This window comes from Rhinatrema bivittatum, chromosome 3 (assembly GCF_901001135.1).
Source record: "Rhinatrema bivittatum chromosome 3, aRhiBiv1.1, whole genome shotgun sequence".
Lineage (NCBI taxonomy): Eukaryota > Metazoa > Chordata > Amphibia > Gymnophiona > Rhinatrematidae > Rhinatrema > Rhinatrema bivittatum.
In genome coordinates this window covers 301,902,601-301,922,822 of record NC_042617.1, presented here as the reverse complement: position 1 = coordinate 301,922,822, position 20,222 = coordinate 301,902,601, and the positions used below count along the sequence as shown (strand labels likewise).

At 43.7% G+C, this 20,222-nt stretch overlaps 1 protein-coding gene across 1 annotated transcript in view; it reads left to right on the top strand.

Annotated features, from left to right (window-relative positions):
* The window catches only part of MTFMT (mitochondrial methionyl-tRNA formyltransferase), a 49,988-nt gene that overhangs the window by 6,932 nt on the left and 22,834 nt on the right, over positions 1 to 20,222 (top strand). The window contains exons 3-7 of the mRNA XM_029596835.1: positions 1,195 to 1,404; positions 10,260 to 10,382; positions 13,229 to 13,331; positions 13,612 to 13,687; positions 19,644 to 19,735. Coding sequence (XP_029452695.1) covers positions 1,195 to 1,404; positions 10,260 to 10,382; positions 13,229 to 13,331; positions 13,612 to 13,687; positions 19,644 to 19,735 — 604 coding nt within the window. The remainder of the gene's footprint in view (positions 1 to 1,194; positions 1,405 to 10,259; positions 10,383 to 13,228; positions 13,332 to 13,611; positions 13,688 to 19,643; positions 19,736 to 20,222) is intronic.

Genomic DNA, 20,222 nt, shown 5'->3' with positions numbered 1-20,222 from the left:
TTGTCTCATTTGACCGCAAAACCTTATCCCATATTTTAGTTAGATAACTATGATGCTTTCCAGCAAACTCCAGACATACTTTGATGTAGTTTTTCTTAAGTAATGGCTTCTTTCTAGCCACTCTCCCATGCCAGGCCACTTGTATGCAGAACTTTTTGATATGGTTGAATGGTGCACCTCCACTCCTGACCCAGCCACTGAATTCTGTAGCTCCTTCAAAGTGATTGTTGGCCTCTCTGTGGCTTCCCTCACAAGTCACCTCCTTGCTATTTGCTTCCTTGTCTAGGCAGTGTGTGGGTAGAATGATATAACTTCCATTTCCTCACAATTGATCCAACAGTGCTCACTGGGGTATCCAAGCACTTGGATATTATTTTGTAGCCTTTTCCTATCTTGTACACATGTCTATGACTTTCTCTTTAATTTCCTTAGAATGCTCTTTGGTCTTCATTTTCACAGCTTTCCTTCAGATTCAACGTCTGACCAATGGTACTGGAATTAGGAGGGTCTTTTATCCAGAAAAGCTGACCTTTTTAATAATTCCCAAGTAGAGGCCAGTTGTAAGCCAATTCTTAGGGTAATAACTTTCATCTGTGTAAACTTGGAGCCTCCAAAGCACAGGGGTTGAATACTTATACAAATAGCATTTTTCAGTTTTTATTATTTTTTATTTTTACAAAAAATGCAGAGAAATAATGAATTGTGACTCTGAAAATTTACTTTAAGAGCATACTGGCTTGCAATAAACATACTGTCTGGAACAATCTGTGAAAGTATCATTTATAATCCACACAAATCTCAGGTTTTAAGGGGGGGTGAATACTTTTGCAAGCCACTGTATTGTGCACTATAAATTCAGCTAATTTCAATTTGGGCTTTTGGGTATACACTGGTGGCAGTAGTTGTAGTCTTTACTTTGTTTATCCAGATTATGCAGCAAAAGAGGACATAAGGCAATCAGATTTGTGGAGTGGCTGACCATGCCCAGACTCTTTTTATTCTGTATTCAGGGTGCTCCCCTGCAGGAAAAGGCAGCCACCCAGGGCTTTCTTCTAGTCAGCATAAAGTGACATCTCTGGCATCAGAAGAGACATCACTCGCGGCTCTTGTCACATTTGCAAAACTAAACATTTATTGTCAGTACAGAAATGACTCCACATCAAGTAATTTGTTTTCTTCTTAATCCTACTACAGAAGGAAAGATAAGGAGCTGGTAGAGACACTGGAAGTTGTCACATTACCATCACTTTTGCCAAAAGGATTACCCGTGAGAAACTATGCTGTTGAGCAGCGGCTCTCGTTCTATGAGTGGCCAGACATAGCCTCAGATGGTCAGTTTGATGTGGGAGTGGTGGCATCCTTTGGACGTCTTCTGAGTGAGGAGCTCATCCTGAAATTTCCATAGTACGTTGCATGGAGGGTGACGGGGAGGGTCTCAGAAGATGAGGGATCTCTGACGTCTGTAGGTGTTGGCGGACTGTGAATTTTTCATGTTTTATTCTGCCGAATTAAATAGCATGGCTGATTGTGGAAAGAGTTCTGACAATGTTATGGAAAATGCATGAAAGAGGCATTCCGATATTTTGTTAGAATGGATTCTAATCGGAACAGAGCCTATTCTGAAAATAATTAAGTGCTGACGTCTTTAGCCACACCTGGTTTAATTTGTGCTTTGCATCATTCGTAAGCTCTGATGTCTATCTGGTAAATACCGGCTGTCATTATCAGGCACCTGGCTGCTAAGACCAGTTGTACAACAGATGAGAGAGTTTCTGGGACAAGTGAAGTGGGTGGCCAGCAAGCTGGTAGCAAAGTGTGGTAGACATATCTCTCAAGCTTGGGGTTATCTGACCACTGATGAAAAAAAAATAAAAAAAGACCAAGTTAATTTCTATGTTTGCCATTGGATTTCTTGTATAATATCTCTGAAGCTTTGTGATTCTTTGGCTACCTGCTAATGAAGAGTTGGCAACATGATTTTTATAGGTTGCCACTGGCCACCCAGTCCCAGAATTTCTGCCATACTAACCTCCCTCCTCCCCACCCCACAAAAGGGAGCAGTATACGATGGGAGGTCAAGTAGGAGAGACACTGATTTGAAGAATGGCAATTTGATATTTCAGTGAAAGCTACAGTCTTGATGTTCAGTTCTTAACACTGAAATTATTACGCCTACAACTCTGTCCAATTTATTCAGTTGTGAGTAAAACTATATTAATCTTAGATAAAAGGAATCTATGGGACACTCATCCCATACTGGCCACTTGTCTGGAGAATTAATCTGAATTTTTTAATTGTTTAAACATTGTCCATCTGCTTCAGTATTTGCTTGTTTTAGTCGGTGTGTGGTTTAACCGCATTGTGATGCTGACAGCTGCCTGGCCGTTGGTTACTGCCTCAATGGACAAGCAAATACTATTGATGGTGGATCAGATATCACCAGTGTCACTTGATTCCTGTTCATACCCCCAGATCAGTCCAGACAAGTGGGTTTGCAGCCCTTACAGCAGATGAAGGCAGAGAATAAAAACTTTCTAGGCACTGCTACTTAACCGAGAGTGCCACCTGCAGTCCCTCAGTATTTCTCTGTCTCCAGCAGATGGAGAGATGCAAACCTGCAGTCAAAATTAAATTAAAAAAAGAAAAATTAAATGAAAATAAGGGAAAGAGAGAAGTTAAGAGGTAGTGCTCCCTGAAGTGCTAGGCTCCTTTGTAGGCCATCCCTCAAGTAACTCTGTTCGATGTAAAACGCCTGGGGAGGCGTCTGTTTGCGTTACAATGTGAACCGATGTGATATCCCTGATGAATGTCGGTCTATAAAAATTTTAAATAAATAAATAAATAAAATAAATAAGTAGAGTGAGCGGGAGGTTGGTGATCCCTAGCTAGTCTCGGCCCTTAGCTTCCAGAGGAGGTGAAAGCCAGGGGTCCTGGGTCCCTCCCTACCTCTGAGATTTTCTCTTCCCCAGCCAGCAGCTGAAGCAGGAAAGTATACCCTTCATTTTTACTGGGTTCTTAGTTTACTGCTGGTACTGTTCCTTTAAGGGAAAAAAAAAAGCTGAGAGCAATGCAGGGCTGTTCAGATGCCAGGAGCCAAATGACAGGGGTGAGAAGCAGGCACTTTTGTCTCAAAGGCAGCGCTGGGGCAGTGACCAGGGAGTATTTTCATGCCAGCAGGGAGCTGCTCTTAACTGTGTTCCCAACATTGGGGTGACGGTGGCGCTTGCTGCTCAGCTCGGAAAAGTGCTGGGTCTGTGGAGTGAGGCGATCGCGCCTCAATGCAGCCTCGCTTTGCTCCAGCCGTAGCTCAGGAGGGAACCTCCGCAGAAGCTGCAGTCGGCAAGCTGGTTACCCAGTCAACAGGTTCTAGTTTCAGTGAGCCCTTGGGAGGTGGAGGGGCTGAGGAAATTGCAGCCATCTTGCCTCCACATGGCAAAAAGCATGCAGTTACAAGGGAGCCCAGGAACTCCCCTTCCCCCGCTTTCTCCAGTGGGTCTTTCCTCGGTGGAGGACTGGGAAGGAATGGGGGGTGCCAGATGAGGATGTGCTGAGTGACAAGTCCAGTGCTTCAGAGAGGGTTTCCTCTGATTTTTGTCTTGCTGCTCCATAAAACCTATTTGACAATAGAGGGAGCAGGCAGCAAAAATCTGTTCCTCCCAGAAGTCCCACCACCCGGCTAAGAGGTCTACGCTGGCAACGTCAGGGGGACTTCTTCATCTCTTGGGGTTTGGATGGCCGTCAGGATAAAAGGCGAAGGCCTTGAAGGACTCAGATGTGGGACAAGCATGATCTGGGGGATGATACATAAGATATTCCAGGCAATCCTGTGGACGCGCTAGCAGATGGGGTACCTGATGTAGGTAAGGAGTTATTGGATCCAGATGAGGTTCCCATCACGGCAAGAGATGTTCCTAGGGTGGTGCGCTTCTTCAAAAAGAGGAACTGCGTCCATGTCTTGCACGAGCTAGGGATCCGGATAACACTGGAGGATTCGATCAGTGAAGGAGTGGACCCAGTCCTGGATGGACTGTGTGAGCTACCAAAGTCTTTCCCCTTATCAAAGAAGTTGTCCAGGAGTGGAATACTGAAGTGGACCTTGAAGTAGCTAGGGCGATGGCTAAGTTATACTCCTTGCCGAAGGAGACCTTGGAGCTCTTGGGTCTTCCTAAAGTAGATGCAGCGGTATCAGCGATTACCAGGAATACGACCTTCTCAGTGGCAGGGTTGGCTGCGCAAAAGGATGTCCAGGACTGGAAGTTGGAGATTCAGTTAGAGCAGTGCTTTCCAAACTTTTTTTCCAGTGTGACCCCATTTTACCAGCTGAAACTTTGTGACCCCAGATGGTACCCAAATGAAATTTACATAAACATAAATACACCTATTCTTTTTAAAGTAATTATGAGTTGTAGTTCAACTTTGTCTTCAATGTGTTCTCCCAAAAAGTAATTTTAATGAATGTTATCTATTGAGAGAACCTTAGCTAATGAGACACATGGGATTGGAAGTTACGACACAGCTTCTCAAAATCTGGCACTATGGTTGATACCACACATCTGATTTCTGATGTAACATCCAGGGTACATCGTTTCTGACATCTGATAGAGACAAGGGCACTAAATCCGGCTTCACACAAGTATGTGCTTGCAAATGGCACTAACAATTTTAAGGCACACATTGAAATCTCGGGGTAATCTGTCTTGATACTGCACCAGAATTCTGAAAGAGAAGTTTGGGAATATGTTCCTTGGTAAAACTGATCACATTTAATTTCAATGAGCTGTTCAATTTCAACTGAAGGTAAATCCAAGCCTGCAGGTTGGCACTGAAAAGGGTTTTGAACCCAGGAGAAGTCTCTCGCATCTGAATCAGAGAAAAAAGAAGTGAAGTGTGTCTGCAGGGAACTGAGATGTTTAGTCATTACCAGATTTGGACACTTCTCAGTCTCATTCTCTGGCAAGAACTTTGGCAACTGAAGGAAGGAACTATAGTTTAACTTCAGCAAATTATTCTTCCAGAAAGCAATTTTTTCCATGAATGCTGTGATTCGATTACTGAGCTGAATGATATTAGTGTTCTTTCCTTGCATACTTGCATTCAGTTCGTTGAGTTTCGTAAATATGTCTGTGATGTAAGCAAGGAGACACATCTGCGGATTGCAGAGAAAATCAGAGAATTCTGTTTTTTGAAAATCTATTGCAAATGTGAGCAGCTGATCCCTCAGTTCAAAAAAATCTTTCCAGCACCTTTCCTCTTGGTAGCCAACGGACCTTGGTGTGAAACAGTGCATCATGATCAGAACCCATGTCTTCACGCAACTTTGCAAATAGTCATGCTCTAAGTGGATGAGATTTGATGTAGTTTACAATTGATATGACTTGCTGCAATATTGCATCCAGTTCTACACTCTGTTCTTTAGTTGCTAGCTGTTCCCTGTGAATCATGCAGTGAGTCCAAACAGCAGATGGTGCAACTCTCTTCACCAGGGTTCGCAGTCCTGCTCTATGACCTGCCATAGATGGAGCACCATCTGCATAGAAGCCAACCATACAGTTCCAAGGAATGTTGCTGTTCTGGATGCAGTTTTGCAGCACACTGAATATTTCCTGTGCTGTTTTTATGTTAAGGAAGTAGGAGACAGTACAAAATATCTTCAAGAATATTATCTTCCCAGATGTAGCGCACAAAAACCAATGTATGTGCATCGCGTCTCTCTGTACTGATATCAATTTGAAGAGCATAAGCAGGAGAGCATTTTAGTCGTGCCACTAGTGTGGTTTCCTGATCAACTGCAATTGCTTCAGTCTGTCGTTTCTCAGTATTGTCTGAAAGAGGTATAGCTTTAAGTTTATTTGCTTCTGTTTCTCCACACATTTTCACCATAATGGTTGCTGCAGATAAAATTAAAGTTTCTGCAATTGTGTGAGGCTTCCTTGCCTGTACAATCTGGTAGCTCACTTCAAAAGATGCTAGTTGAGCCTGCTCAGAGATAGTCAAGGCTCTTTTAAACTCCATTGGTTGACGTGAAAGATGCTGTTTTCTGCATTCAAAAACGGACCTTGGTTTCCCAACAAATTCTATGTAAACAGTTTCTAAATGTCGTCTAAGTTTATTTGGCTTCATGCTTTCATTGGACAGTACTTGCAGATATATGAGGCATTTTGGCTTTTCATCATTCTTGTGAAAAATACTGGGGAAACCATACTCCTAGGAAAGCATCATCATATTTTCGAGCATGTTTCTTACCTAGTTTCTCATTTAGGACTGAAGCAGTAGAAGCTGACCCACTATTTGATGATGAGCTGCATAAGAATTTCTCCATGGTGCACATTTTCTCTTTGCTGTGATTAGTGAAGCAGGAATGAGCAGTGAACAGTGTATCAAGGCTCTTGGTCTTCTGTCAAAAGAAGCTCTTAGAAGCAAGGTAATCAGATCCCTCCCCCCCCCTCCCCTGCTGAGATGATGACTGAACTTGCTTGATGCTCATTTTCGCTTTGCTGTGATTCAGTTAAGCAGGAATGAGCAGTAAGCAGGTTTATCAAGGCTCTTGATCTTCTGTCAAAAGACTTTTGTGTGTGTTTTTATGTGTTGGGGCTGAGTACCAACTTCAACCCCTGCCCCCATCCCACACACACACCCACCCCTCGAAGCCATGATACAGCCTAACACAGGCACAGAGGAGACAGCTCATTTTAAAAACCCTCTTCCCCACACTGCTTCTATTGCTGATTTCAAGCCTCCTGCACCACAAAGCCATGACACAACCCATTTTAACTCCTCCTTTTGGCACAGTTGATTTCATGACCCCCCTCCCACTATGAAGCCAGGACACGGCACAACACAGCTCATTTAAACACCCCCCCAGTTTTGCTTCTATTCCCAATTTCAAGCGCCCCCCCCATGCTGCTTTTACTCCTGATTTCAAGCCTCCCTGGTGCTTCCATTGCAGTTTCCCCTCCCTGCACAGGAGAAATCAAGGCACAGTTAATTTAACCCACCCTGCTGCTTCTGTTTCCGGTTTCAAGCTCCCCTCCGTGTAGCTTCTCTGGTTTCAAGCCCCCCACAGTCAGGAGACCCAGTCAGCAGCTGTCCCAGTTCATCTAGGGGAGCAAGGACAAGGAATGTACTCTGTGTGCTTTGTGGTTCCCAAGATGGAAGGCACCTTTTGGCCCATTCTCGATCTGCAAGAGGTCAGTGTGACTGGACGGGTTCCATGTTTTTGCAGGGAGACGCTGCAAATGGTTATGGCAGCGGTTTGCCAAGGGGAGTTTCTGGTGTTGTTGGTTTGGAAGGAAGCATATCTGCACTTTCACATATGATTGGACCATCAGAGGTTTCTGTGGTTCAATTTCAGGCTCTTCCCTTTGGGTTGACAACAGTTCTGCAAACCTTCACGAACATGATGGTGGTGGCAGTGGTGGCAATCAAAAAGGAAGGGATTTTAGTTCATCTATTCTTGGACAACTAGCTCCTCAGGGTGAAGCCGTTTTGATTCGGTAAGTCACAGAGAGCTTGCAGTCTTTGGGCTGGGTGGAGAATCTGGTGAAGACTCTCTCCTGCAGCCGCCCCAGTCGTTGGAGTATCTGGGAGCTTGGGTCCATATCTGTGTAGGCAAGGTGTTCCTTACTTCGGACAGGATTGCAAAGTTGCAGTGGCAGGTGCTGCTGCTACTGCATCTGTCAGTGCCCATGGTCTGGGATGATTTGTAGCTCCTGGGTTCTATGGCTTCTACACTAGATTTGGTTCCATGGGCATTTGCTGACTTGCGGCCTTTTCAGAAGGTGCTTTTCTCCCATTGGAGTCCTTTGGAGGAGTTTCAGCTTCCATTACCACTTCAAGAGAGTTCCAGGTCAAGTCTCTTGTGATGGCTGTCGTAACTCACTTTACAGAGAGGAGTGGAGCTGGAGATTCCGGACTGGGTGGTAGTGTCTATGGATGCCAGCCTTAAAAATTAGAGGGCTTTGTCAAGGACGGGTGGCCCAAAGTCAGTGGTCAACTGTAAAGACATCCTGGTCAATCAGCCTTTTGGAAATGAGGGTGGTTTGCAGGGTGTTACTGGCCTTTTCTGCCATGGATTCAAGGGCTGACCGTACACGTGTTCTCAGACAATGCAACTACAGTGGCATGTATCAGTCATCATGGCGGGACAAAGAGTAAACTTGTGGCTCTGGAGGCCCAGGAGCAATTTCTCTGGCCTGAGAAACATCTAGCGGGATTAGCAGAGGCTCACATGACCAGAGTGGGCAATGTGCAGGTGGACTACCTCAGCTGGCAGCAGCTGGATGCAGGGGAGTAGGAATTGGCTGCAGAGGATTTCACCCTCCTTCAGACTGGTTGGGGGGCCTTCCCTACCTAGATCTCATGATGTCGTGAGTGAATGCCAAGGTAAGGAGGTTCTTCAGATGCTAGAGGGAGATCTGGTCCAAGGGGATTGACGCTTTAGTCCAACGTTGGACAACAAGACTCATGTACGTGTTTCCCCTCGTAGTGCTAGTGTTGTGTCGCATAAAGTAGCATCCTGGATGGGTGATCCTTGTAGCGTCAGGCTTCCGTGGTTTGCAGTTCTAGTTCATCTAGCAATAGACGGTCCTGTCTGATTGGTTCATCTGAAGGGGTTGCAGCAACAGGGACCCATCTCTTTGGATCAGGCAGATCGTCTTTGTCTCATGGCTTGGCTTTTGCAAGGTGTTTAAAGGGTACTCTGAGCCAGTGATTGCTGCTTTGCTCCAGGCTAGAAGTCCAGCCACTTCTCTGGTGTATATCTGAGTGTAGAAAGAGTTTGAGTCTTGGTTTTTGACGGAAGGCCTAGAGCCCTTACGAGTGGACATTTCTCAAGTCTTAGCCTTTTTGCAGAGGGACTCAACAAAGGGCCTGGTCTACAATTTGCTTTGAGTACAGGTAGCAGCCTTAGCATGTCTTTGAGGCAAGCTACAAGGGTTGCAGTTGGCTTCACATTAAGACATTGCTCGTTGTCTTAAGGAAGCAAAGCTTTTGCGCCTGCCGGTCTGTAGGATGCGTCCGTCATGGAACCTTAATCTGGTGCTTCGGGTTCTGTGTGGTCCTTCTTTTGAGCCGTTAAGATAGGTGTCTTTCAAAGATGTCAGCTTGAAGACCACCACCTTTGGTGGCAATTTGCTTGGCCAGGCGGTTTTCAGAGCTTCAATCTTTGTCATGTAGAGATCTTTTCTGTGGATTACAAACAGGGTTTCATTGCAGACTGTTCCTTTTTACTGAAGGTCGCCTCTTCCTTTCATCTCATCCAGATGATGGAGCTACGAAGCTTCCCTAACTTGGCAACAGATACGACACATGAGAAGGAGCTACACTTATTGGATGTTTGCAGGACGAGGTTGTATTGTCTTAAGGTCACTAGCAACTTTCGGCGGTCATATCTTCTGTTTGTCCTGTTCAGTGGAGTAAAGAAGGGAAATGGTGCTTCCAAACCTACGATTGCTCACTGTTTGAAGGAAACAATTTTCTCAACTTATTTCTGTAAAGGTTGAACTGTTCCTGAGGAGTTGCAGGCGCAGTCTACCAGGGCACAGACAGCCTCCTGGGCGGTATGTCAGCTGGTATTGCCGCAGGAAATCTGTTAGGCAAGGACATGGTTTTACTAGCACACTTTTACCAAACATTAACAATTGGAAGTTTGGGAGCCGGAGGAGGCCACGTTTGGGGAAAGTATGTTTTATGTGCGGGTCTTTCGAGTGCCTGCCCAGTGTAGGAGAGCTTGGGTACATACCACTTGTCTGGACTGATCTGGGGTATGAACAGGAAAGGAAAATTGGTTCTTACCTGTGAATTTTTGTTCCTGAAATATCACAGATCAGTCCAGAAGCCTGTCCCCATAGAGACTGAAAGACCTTTTGACACTTCTGTATATTGATAATGCTGATCTCGTGAATGTTCAGGGCACCAATTGTGTTTTTCTCTGCTCACCCTAGTTGAGGAGTTAGTTGGTTTTTCAGAGTTGCGATCTTGACTTGGATACAGGTCAATACTGAGGGACTGCAGGTGGCACTCTCTGTTAAGTAGCAGTGCCTGAAAGGTTTTTACTCTCTGCCTCATCTGCTGGTAGGGATGCAAAACCCACGTCTGGACTGATCTATGGTATTCCAGGAACGAAAATAGCAGGTAAGAACCGATTTTTTTTTTTTTTTTTTTTTTCCCTTTTCTGTAATCAGCATAAATATTTATTTTATTAAAGCAGATTTCTGTCTTTGTTACACATCCCAGTCTAATGTTACAGTGCTTTGTTGCAGTGGTGTGCTGAATGTCCATCCCAGCTATCTTCCCAGGTGGCGTGGACCTGCTCCAATAATCCACACTGTGCTTCAGGGAGACACAGAAACTGGAGTAACAGTCATGCAGATTAGGCCTAAAAGGTAGAATAAAGTTCAGATCATATCTCTTGGTTTCAGTAAATGGTGCAATTTTAATAACCATTGTTTTGGTGGTAATTCTGTAAAGAAGGGGAAAGCATGGTGAACAGTGTGATGTTTTATGCTGTCTGATAAAGTTGCACAGCCACATATCTCCAGCTTAATTCAGATCAGCAGAGTGTGTGGCTAAATCGCTGTACCAGGTTTCTGGGTTTGATTTCATTTTAAAGATGATTTTGAACCTTGCATGTGGCTTGAGTGCAGAGTCTTGTGTACTTGGGTTGTTTGATGTGGTTCCTTTCTATCCTATTAAAAAGCAGGAATGTTTGAGACTTTGTGCAACCAAGGGTTTTATTGACCTTCAGATTTCATTGTCCCTAATTTTAACTACTGGGAAAATTTTTCTTTATGGCTGAATAAGCAAGGATCTAAGCGGATGATATTTCTTCCCTCTTCCTCACCATGCCCTCGGCAATTTATCCGGTGCTTTTTCTACTCCTACCCCACAAATTCTCCTGGTATTTTTCCCTTCCACCTCCCTTAGATCAGTGGTTCACAACCTTTTTCCCATTGTGACACTCTTGATGGACAACACTCATACGTGTGACACACTGCTCAAACCATGGTATAAATTTTTAAAAAGCTTAAATATTAATGTTCTTGTTAATGACACAAGAGAAAAATCAGAATACTCTCTTTCAACATAAATTACATATATAGTAATCCTCCCATACCAGAACAGCACTAACTGCCAGCACTCAAACTGTAACAACCCTACCTAAGAAAAGACAACACTGCACATATTACACCAGGCCTTAAAACATTGATATACCTCCTAATAGGAAAACAGAATAAACCAGGCTCCTGTAGATCCCTACACAGAAACCATATGCCAGCAGAATACCTCACCTCAGACATAGTTGCAGGACCCTCTCCTAATAAAGAATAAAGTATAAATAGAAACATGCTGACAAAAACTGATATGGAAACTGCAACCAGCCAGGCACTCTGTATGCAGTGCAGCAGTGGAAAAACAGAAACATAACCAATTGTCATAAAACAAATCAAGGAATGTAAAATCAATAGTAGTAAAATCATACTAATAAAAAGAATAAATTATTTTAAAACAGCTGATGAATAGAGCATCCAGTAATGAAAATCTTGTGTAAAAAATGTCCAGACACCAATAAAATATTTCAAAACAGACATACAAAAAACAATTAAAACTAAAATAAGGATTAAAAAAATCCTCTGCTTTCTATACCTGAGAGAGTTTGATTTCTAGGTGCCCTGAGATTGTCATGAATTAGGAGGAGAGGAGGGGGCTTTTGCTTGCAACTTTCTCCTCTCTCTTAATCATATACACATACAAACAAGCTCTCTCTCATTTACATAGACGCTCAGTCACACACTTACACACATGGTCTCAATCACACACATGCTCTTTTTTTCAGTCACACACATCCATTCTCTTTCTCACACACAGGCTCACTTTCTCACATGCAGGCTCTGTCACCCACTTACACACATGCCCTCTCTTCTACAATCAGAGGCTCTCAAGCATATACTCTCACACATGCACTCTTTACCTCTTTCTCACTCATACAGGCTCTCAATCACACTTACACACAGGCTCTTTCTCACTTATACACACAGACTCTCAATCACACGCATGCTGTCACATGCACAAGCTCTCACACACACACATGCTCTCTGTCTCACTTATATACGCAGGCTCTCGATCGCACACATTTCTCACACACACACACACACACACACACACACACACACACACACAGGATCTTAGTCACACATGCTCATACCCACATTCTCCCTCACAATCTCTCTCGCGTTCCCCGGCCACCACCCCTCCACCAAAGAACAAGTGGTGGCAGCAGCAACCTCCACCTCCTCCAATCCCCATGGCTTCGATAAGAAGAGCCACGGAAGCTGTGGCTGATCCTCTTTTTGCTCTGGGCCGCGTTGTTCTTCCCCCTGCTCAGGCCGATGCTGCTTCTGCTTGTGACAGTGGCATGGTTTCTTCTTTTTCCTGAGTCAATGGTACAGCACTTCCTCTTCGAGATCACAGGGACAAGAAGGGAGAGATCATTGCCACTAGTGCCACTGTCCCAAAGTGTTTCTGCTAGCAGTTTTTCTACATTCTGCCTGGGGTAGCAGCATTTCTAGCCCAGGTGGAGGAAGAGTGTGTCTCGTTGGAGCAGAAGAGAGGGAGAAATGAGCCTCTGAGCCAGCAGGAGACCAGGAAGTGTGGCGATACATTGGTGTGTTGTGACACACCAGTTGAGAACCGCTGCCTTAGATAACAGCAGAGGGCTAAATGGGCCCTTTCCTCCAAATAGACTTAACCCTTTAATGCCACCCATTGGCCTGTTGTAGTCACCCTTCATGATCCAACAGGCCCATTTGACAAAATCACTTAATCGGGTCGTTGCCGTCAATTGCATTCCAAAATATGGCATGAGAACCAAGGGAAGAGGGACTGTGAGAAGCCAGCAACCCCTTTATTGCATTCATTTTAATCCAGGAAGAGGTTGGGTTTTTTTTTTTTTTTTTTTTTTTGCAACAATGTTTTTAAAAATGAAAATGAAATAGACCCTACGATTTTGGAAAAAGGCTATTTAAGCAAATTGCTTGTGTACATGCGAATGTATGTAAAAGCACATGGCATGGCTCTTGGTCCTCGCAGCATTTTAGGAAATGAACAGCTTCCTAAAGTCCCAAGCACGGATGAGGAGTTAAACCCTCGCTGCCTCAACATGATAGAATGAAGGATTTGAAGTGGCTCAAAGAGGAAACGTGCTGACACACAGACTCTTCTCTCTTTTCAGGTTTGATGTGGGTCCTATTGTTATGCAGGAAAAAGTTCCTGTGCCTCCCCACTGCACTGCTAAGGAATTAGAAGGCATATTGTGTAAGCGAGGAGCTGAAATGGTAAATCTCTAGTGAGTAACCTGACACAAAGCAAAGAAACTGTCTACTAAGGTGTGACTTACCACTGTTAGATCGTTTCTTTAACCTCTTTGCTTGTTTAGAGGTCCTTATCTCTAATGATGTCTTGTAAATACTCTCTAATGCTGTAGAGTGTTGGGGACATTTTACCTTTGCTGATGTTTGACTGGCTAAGGTCAACTGTTGCTTTCCCAAATTCACTCGTGTTCTGTTGCAAACCACTTGTTTACTTCAAAGTTTATTTTTTGCTTTTCTTTTGCAGTTAATTTCCATTCTGAAAAACCTGCCTCAGTGTTTAGAAAATAAGAGAGAGCAGCCCAAGGATGGCATCACCTTTGGTAATTTTTGCATTTTCAAATGACAGCTTTATACATTTTTTTTTCCAGTAGCTAGCAAAATAGTGGTTATTGAGAAGTGCTATCACCAAATACAAAACGTGTTCCTTTACATCCTGCAGACCAGCCTAGACCAAGGGGGATTTCCTCCTATCAGCAGAGGAAGGCAGAGAACCAATCTCTTTGCTTTCATGGCACCTCTCTATTTAACATGGTCCTGTCAATGGCAGGCGGAAGGTCTGACAAAAAAAGAAAAGACACGGCCTTGGAGTCTAACCACCCAGAAAGCGAGTAGCGTTCTTCCCTGATAGGCCGGGGGATTGTATTCAGGGACAGCCATCAATGTCTGCTCTTCCTTGCCCCAAAGAGAATCAGTGTTGGCCTCGGAATTTCCCAGCACGTGGAGTAGCAGCGATGGAGGACTCAACCCAGGTTTCCCCTCCCCCTTGGAGACCAGGTTTGAAAAAGGGGAGGCCGATCAGGCAAATCCATCAACAGTTTCTGAGGTTCATGGTAGGCCATCATTTTCAGTTTAAGGCACGAGCGTTTGAGCGTGCAACAGCCCCCAGAACTTTCACAAAGAAGATGATTCTAGTAGCAGCATTCCTCCGCAAGGAGGGAATCCGCGTCCACTCATACATGGACGATTGGCTAATAAGAGTCAACTCAGTCAAGGGGGGGGGTGGGTGCAAGCAACTCTAGGGTGCTTCAGCCAAAAGCCACATGCAGCCTTCTCAGAAATTGGTGCACCTTGGGGCGCGATTTGACATGAATGGGCAAAGAATTTTTGCTGCAGAAGAGTTTCCCAAGATGCAGCAACTGGTTAGGTCATTCCTGAAGGACTAAATCCATATGGTCTGGATGTATTTATACGACTTGGGGTCAATAAAATCAACCATAGAGGTAGTCCCCTGGGCGAGAGCTCATATGATACAGGAGTCATCTTTTCAGGTGGTTGCCGCAGCTGGGATACTTCAAGTGACTCCCTTTTTTTAGCCAAGAGGCGAGGCAGCCTAGGCTGGTGGCTGTCCAAGACCAACCTCGAGAAAGGAAGAAACTTAGAGACTCCCCCCCCCCCCCCCCCCCCAAGTGGATAAGTGTCCATGGATGCCAGCAGGAAAGGATGGAGGGGGGCGCATTATGAAACATAGTGCAAGGCCACTGGTCCCCACAGGAGGGGAGGGATGGTCACTGAATGTCTTGGAGACAAGGGCAGTGCAGCTTGTGTTAGAGGAATTTCAGGAAATACTCCAGGGAAGAACAGTGAAGATTTTTTCATACAATGCCACAGCCATGGCATATGTCAACAAGCAGGGAAGCACAAGGAGCAGGCAGGCCCAGAAAGAAGCCCAGTTGCTGATGCAGGTGCTTCTCTGCCCATTGCAAGACATCTCTGCAACCCATGTAGCTGGATCACAGAATGTTCAAGCAGATGTTTTGAGTCGCCAAGAGCTGGATCCTGGGGCAATGGAACTGGTGGACATTGCTTTCCAGCAAATAGTAGTCAAAAATCGTGGTAAAAAAGCCCATGTTGTCAAAAGAAATCAAATGTCCAAAAAGGAAGTCTGAGATAAATTAATGTTAAAGTTGAATTGTAAATTTCTGTTACAATTATTTAGCCAGTCAATGAACATAAAAAATTGTATGTCAGTGCCAAGCCATATTAAAAAAAACGTCAATATACCTGAGCCACAGATGTAAAAGTACAGCCCATTCAGAGGGATAAACAAACAATTCTTCAAAATTTGTCACATTCAGGCATGCCAGGCTAGAGGCCATAGTGGCACCCATAGCCGTGCCTTTTACCTGCTGATAGTACTTTGTGTCAAAACGAAAGTAATTTTGTGTTAAGGCCAGTCTCGCTAGCTCCATTAGAAATGAGGTCGCGATCCGATGGGGACCAGTGCGTAGATTGTGTATCCTCAATAACCGTTGCTTCATCCTGAGGTATGTTTGAATAAAGGGATACTATATCCAATGTCACCAAATAACACCAGTGGTATAGTCAAATCATTTAATATTGTGATTAAATGTGTGGAATCACGTACATAAGATTTACTCAAGGGGACAAACAGTTTAAGGAAAATGTCCACAAACTTGGAAAAGGGTTCAAGAACTGACCCGATTCCTGAGACAATTGGACGGCCCGGCGGGTTAATCAGAGTTTTGTGGATTTTGGGTAGGGTATAGAATACCGAGACCACCGAAGAGTCTACTAACAAAAAAGAAGCTTCTCGTGTTGTAGTGAACATGTTCTAAAGCATCCTGAACTATAGATTTAATAGAAGACTTCAAACCATCTGTAGGGGTCTTCAGAAAGAGGAAGATAAAACAAGTCATTCAGCTGACGTAACACTTCCGCTTCATAGTCGCTTTTATTTAGAATGACAATCCCCCCCACCCTTATCCGCGGACTTTATCACTATATTAGGGTCGTTTACCAGGGACCTAATAGACTGGCTTTCATTCTTAGTCAGGTTATAATAGACATACTCCTTTGCAGTTATCAATTTATGGATTTCAGCCCGTACTAGTCTCTCAAACACTACCAAAGAAGGGTCAACGGGGCCCGGAGGAACCCATCTAGATTTAGTGTAAACAAGTGAGCCGTCCTGACCTGGGGGAGAGTCAGAAAAGAACAACTTAAGTTGTAGAAACCTAAAAAAACAAAACGGTACAGATGAATCTGCAAATCAAAATCATTGCATTTAACAGTGGGTACAAATGATTGTCCCTTCTCTCAAGTACTTTAAATTCATCCCTTGATAAGGTTTGAGAGGAAAAATTAAATACCACATTCGGTTTTACTGCCACGGATCTTGCTGCTGACGGGTGGCTCGAGTGATGCGTTGAGTCTGTGCAGGATCCCGGGATCGAGTATTGCGGTTGTTCCGTGGTGGCTGACCTGAGTCTAAAAAAGAAGTGGCAATAGAGGAGTAAGACATAACAAAGGGTGTGAAAAGTCCAGTTGTAGAGGCTGTTGCTGCTGCACGGTCTTCTCGAGATGTGTGTGGGGGTCTGGGTGGTGACTCTTCTGAAGAATCGTCTTGAAGACGATTGTGCAAACGTAACAGTTTTCTTCTGTGTCCGATTTGTGGATATCCATTGGTAGACGTACCCTTTCTTATAATCAAATTCATCCCTCTGGATCTTTTTGAATTTTGTGGCTTTTAAATCACTTTTAAACTTTTCTAAATTATCTTGGAATTCCAGTAGCTGTTGATCAAAATACTTTATCGGAGAGCTACTCTTAATAGCTTCAAACTGCAGCGTACATTCGTCCTATTATATGGCATGGTCAGGGAAATTTTTTTTCTGACTCCATCTGCTGGCAGGGAGTCAAAACCCTGGAGTCTGAACTGATCTGTGTTTTTCCAGTAATGAAAATTAGCAGGTAAGAACCAGTTTTCCTTTTGTCTGCTATACACTACGCTGCATCCAGTTTAATGCCAATTTATATTATTTACCGTATTTTTCGCTCCATAAGGCGCACTTTTTCCCCCCAAAAATGGGGGGGGGAAATGTCTGTGCGTCTTATAGAGCGAATGTAGCGAGTCTGCCCCTCGCGCGTTGTCCGCCACCTCCTCCCAACTCAGCCCAATCAGCATGGTGGTGCAGGTGTGTTGTCTTCTGCCGGCGGAACTTGAGCTCCCTGCCGGTTTGCTGTTCCCGGGGTGCATCTTGCTGCGAGGGTCGGCGTGGCGCAGGTCAGACATCAGCTGTTTGAACCGTGTGGGCTAAGGAGGCCCCTCCAGTTCAGACGGCTGGCATTTGACCTGCGCCAGCCTTCGCAGAGGGATGCATCCCGGGAACAGCAGATCGGCAGGGAGCTGTTTGAACTGGAGGGGCCTCTGTAGCCCACACGGTTCAAACAGATGATGACTGACCTGCGCCACGCCGATCTTCGCAGTAAGATGCACCCCGGGACCTGCAGGGAGCTTGGGCTCTGCCGACAGAGGACGATACATGGTCAATTGTTGACCTCACTTGCAGTCCAAAGTAAGAACTTCACTCCTTGTGGTTGGTGCCATTTCCTTCTAATTTGTCTGGATGTATTGGAGGGTCATGGGGGTGTTATACTGCCTGGGATGGAGGACGCATTATACTGTCTGGAATGGGGGACACATGACACAGACCAGCAAATAGAATTACTGCCTGTGCTGTTTAAGTAGCTACCTGTTGAAATATTAGGAGCAAATTGCTCTCCTAATCAATATAATATAGCCCTGACTATTTATTATTGAACTTCAGAACAGTCATGAAAGTTTAAAATAACTGGTGTGAGAGAGCTGTGTGTATATGAGGGAGAGAGTCTGAGTGTGTGATTGTCTGTGGGTATGTGTATATGTGAGGGAGAGCTAGTGAGTGTGAAAGAGCCTATGTATGTGAGGGAGAGAAAACCAGTGAGTGTGAGTACCTGTGTGGATGTTCTCTGCCTTACTATAAAAAACAAAACCAAAAAAATATCCCACTGTCGGCCACCAGGGGGGAGCTCCGTACAGAGCCCATCATGGGGACAGAATTTTTTTTTTCTTAATTTTCCTCTAAATCCTAGGTGCGTCCTATGGTCAGGTGCATCTTATAGTGCGAAAAATACGGTAATTAATAGTTTTGACTTGATGTACCTTGATTAGCAGTCACATGTATTGACTATTTTTGCCAAGATATCAACCCTGTAAAATACATTTATTTACAATAAGTTATAGTCCGCTTCAGAATGTTCGAGGTAGATCACAATATAATCAAAAACAGTCAATTTACACACCAAAATTATAAAATAATGAAAAGCACGACTAAATAAATAAGCCTTCTATTTATTTATATACAATAATGCAGACTATTTGATAAGTAATTGAACTTGCTGACTGAAAAATAGCTGCTTTCCCAAGGAATTGTAATGTTCTTAATCAGCCTGATAGTTTGAGGAGATCCAGAAACAAGCTGGTGATTTATGCATGCCTCCTGTGGGTCCTAGTGGAGAAATCAGAGTATCTGCACCTTGCCTTCAGTACATAAATAGTGCATGATTGAATGATATGTTTATGAATAGTAGCTGAGCCATTCAGAAAGCTGCTACAGCCTTTTCCACCAGTCAAGGAGCTACCTAGATTATAGCTGCTTTTTGATTAGTCAGCTCTGATACTTACTAGTAAGGAAGGAGTAGAAGACAAAACACTGATCCCGTTTGGTCTGTTATTTATTTATTTTAAATCTTTTCTGTACCGTCGTTAAGATGGATACAGTCACAACAGTTTACAGTAAGGCACATAAAATAATGATAAAATATATCAATTTACACAGGTGCCGTAATGGTTCAGTACATAGTTTTTAAACAATAATAATTGGTTTATGATAAATAATGTCCAAATCTTTGTATCAGTTTTGAATACAATACTAACTTTATAATTGTATCTTTATCCTATAGTGATGAACGATAAAAATAACAATACAACTACACACACATTGATTACGGTGGTGTGTGTGTGTGTTCAGTTGTTCGTACCTTGCACTTCGCAGGTTTTTATTCCCCCTTCTCTATTTGATAAGCTTGTTTAAAGAGCCAGGTTTTTAAGCTTTTTCTAAAGGTTTTGCTGTCTCTTTGTAATCTTAACTCCAAGGGCATGCTGGTCCTGCCAAGGATAGCGCCCTTTCTCTTACTTGTGTTAGTATAATTACTTGCATTAAGCAGATGATATTTTCAGCATGTTAGAGGTATTATTTTTTAAGAATGCACTCTTACTGACTCTTAGTTAATTAATGAAAACCTGACCAGCTACTGTAATGCTGACTGTTTCCTTAAGCTTACCTTAAAATATATGGTAATGGCAGAACTCTGGTGCCCACAGCATATGTTTTGGAGAAGGGGGTTCAGTTCCTGCCCATCTGTGTGTGTGTTATGTTAAAAAATGTTACTGATGAGTGCATTATTAAAATGTCAAATGCTGTATTTCTTTTCCAGCTCCTAAACTCAATTCTGCCATCAGCTGTATACAATGGGAGGAGCAGACCCCAGAGCAGATAATACAGCTGGAGCGTGCAGTAGGAGCCTCAGTAAGTTACTTTAACATACACAGCATAGATAATACAACTGGGACATTACATTAGAGATTCAGTGAGTTACCCTAATGCACACAGCACTGTACAAATATACATAAGGCACAGTCCCTGTTCCATAGAGTTTACAATCTAGGTAAGATTAACATCCAGTATTGTAAATTATTATAACACACAGCCCAGATATTACAGCTAGAGCAAACAAATGTCTGACGAAGTGGACTTTGCTCCTCAAAAGGTAATGCCTCAATAAATTGGTTAGTCTATAACTTGCCACCTGCCTCTGTCATTTTTGTTAATAGTCCATGAGTTTCAGAGGAATAGTGAGAAGGGTGATAAAATGCTTCCTCTTTCCACAGCACAGAGGTATGTGCTCGGAGACAGTAAAATGGGCATTTGAAAATTGCTGACATTTTGTTTACAGTGGTGGTGCAGAAAAAAAGATCTGCTTAGATGATTCGCTTAGCTTACTGGTGGGAAATTT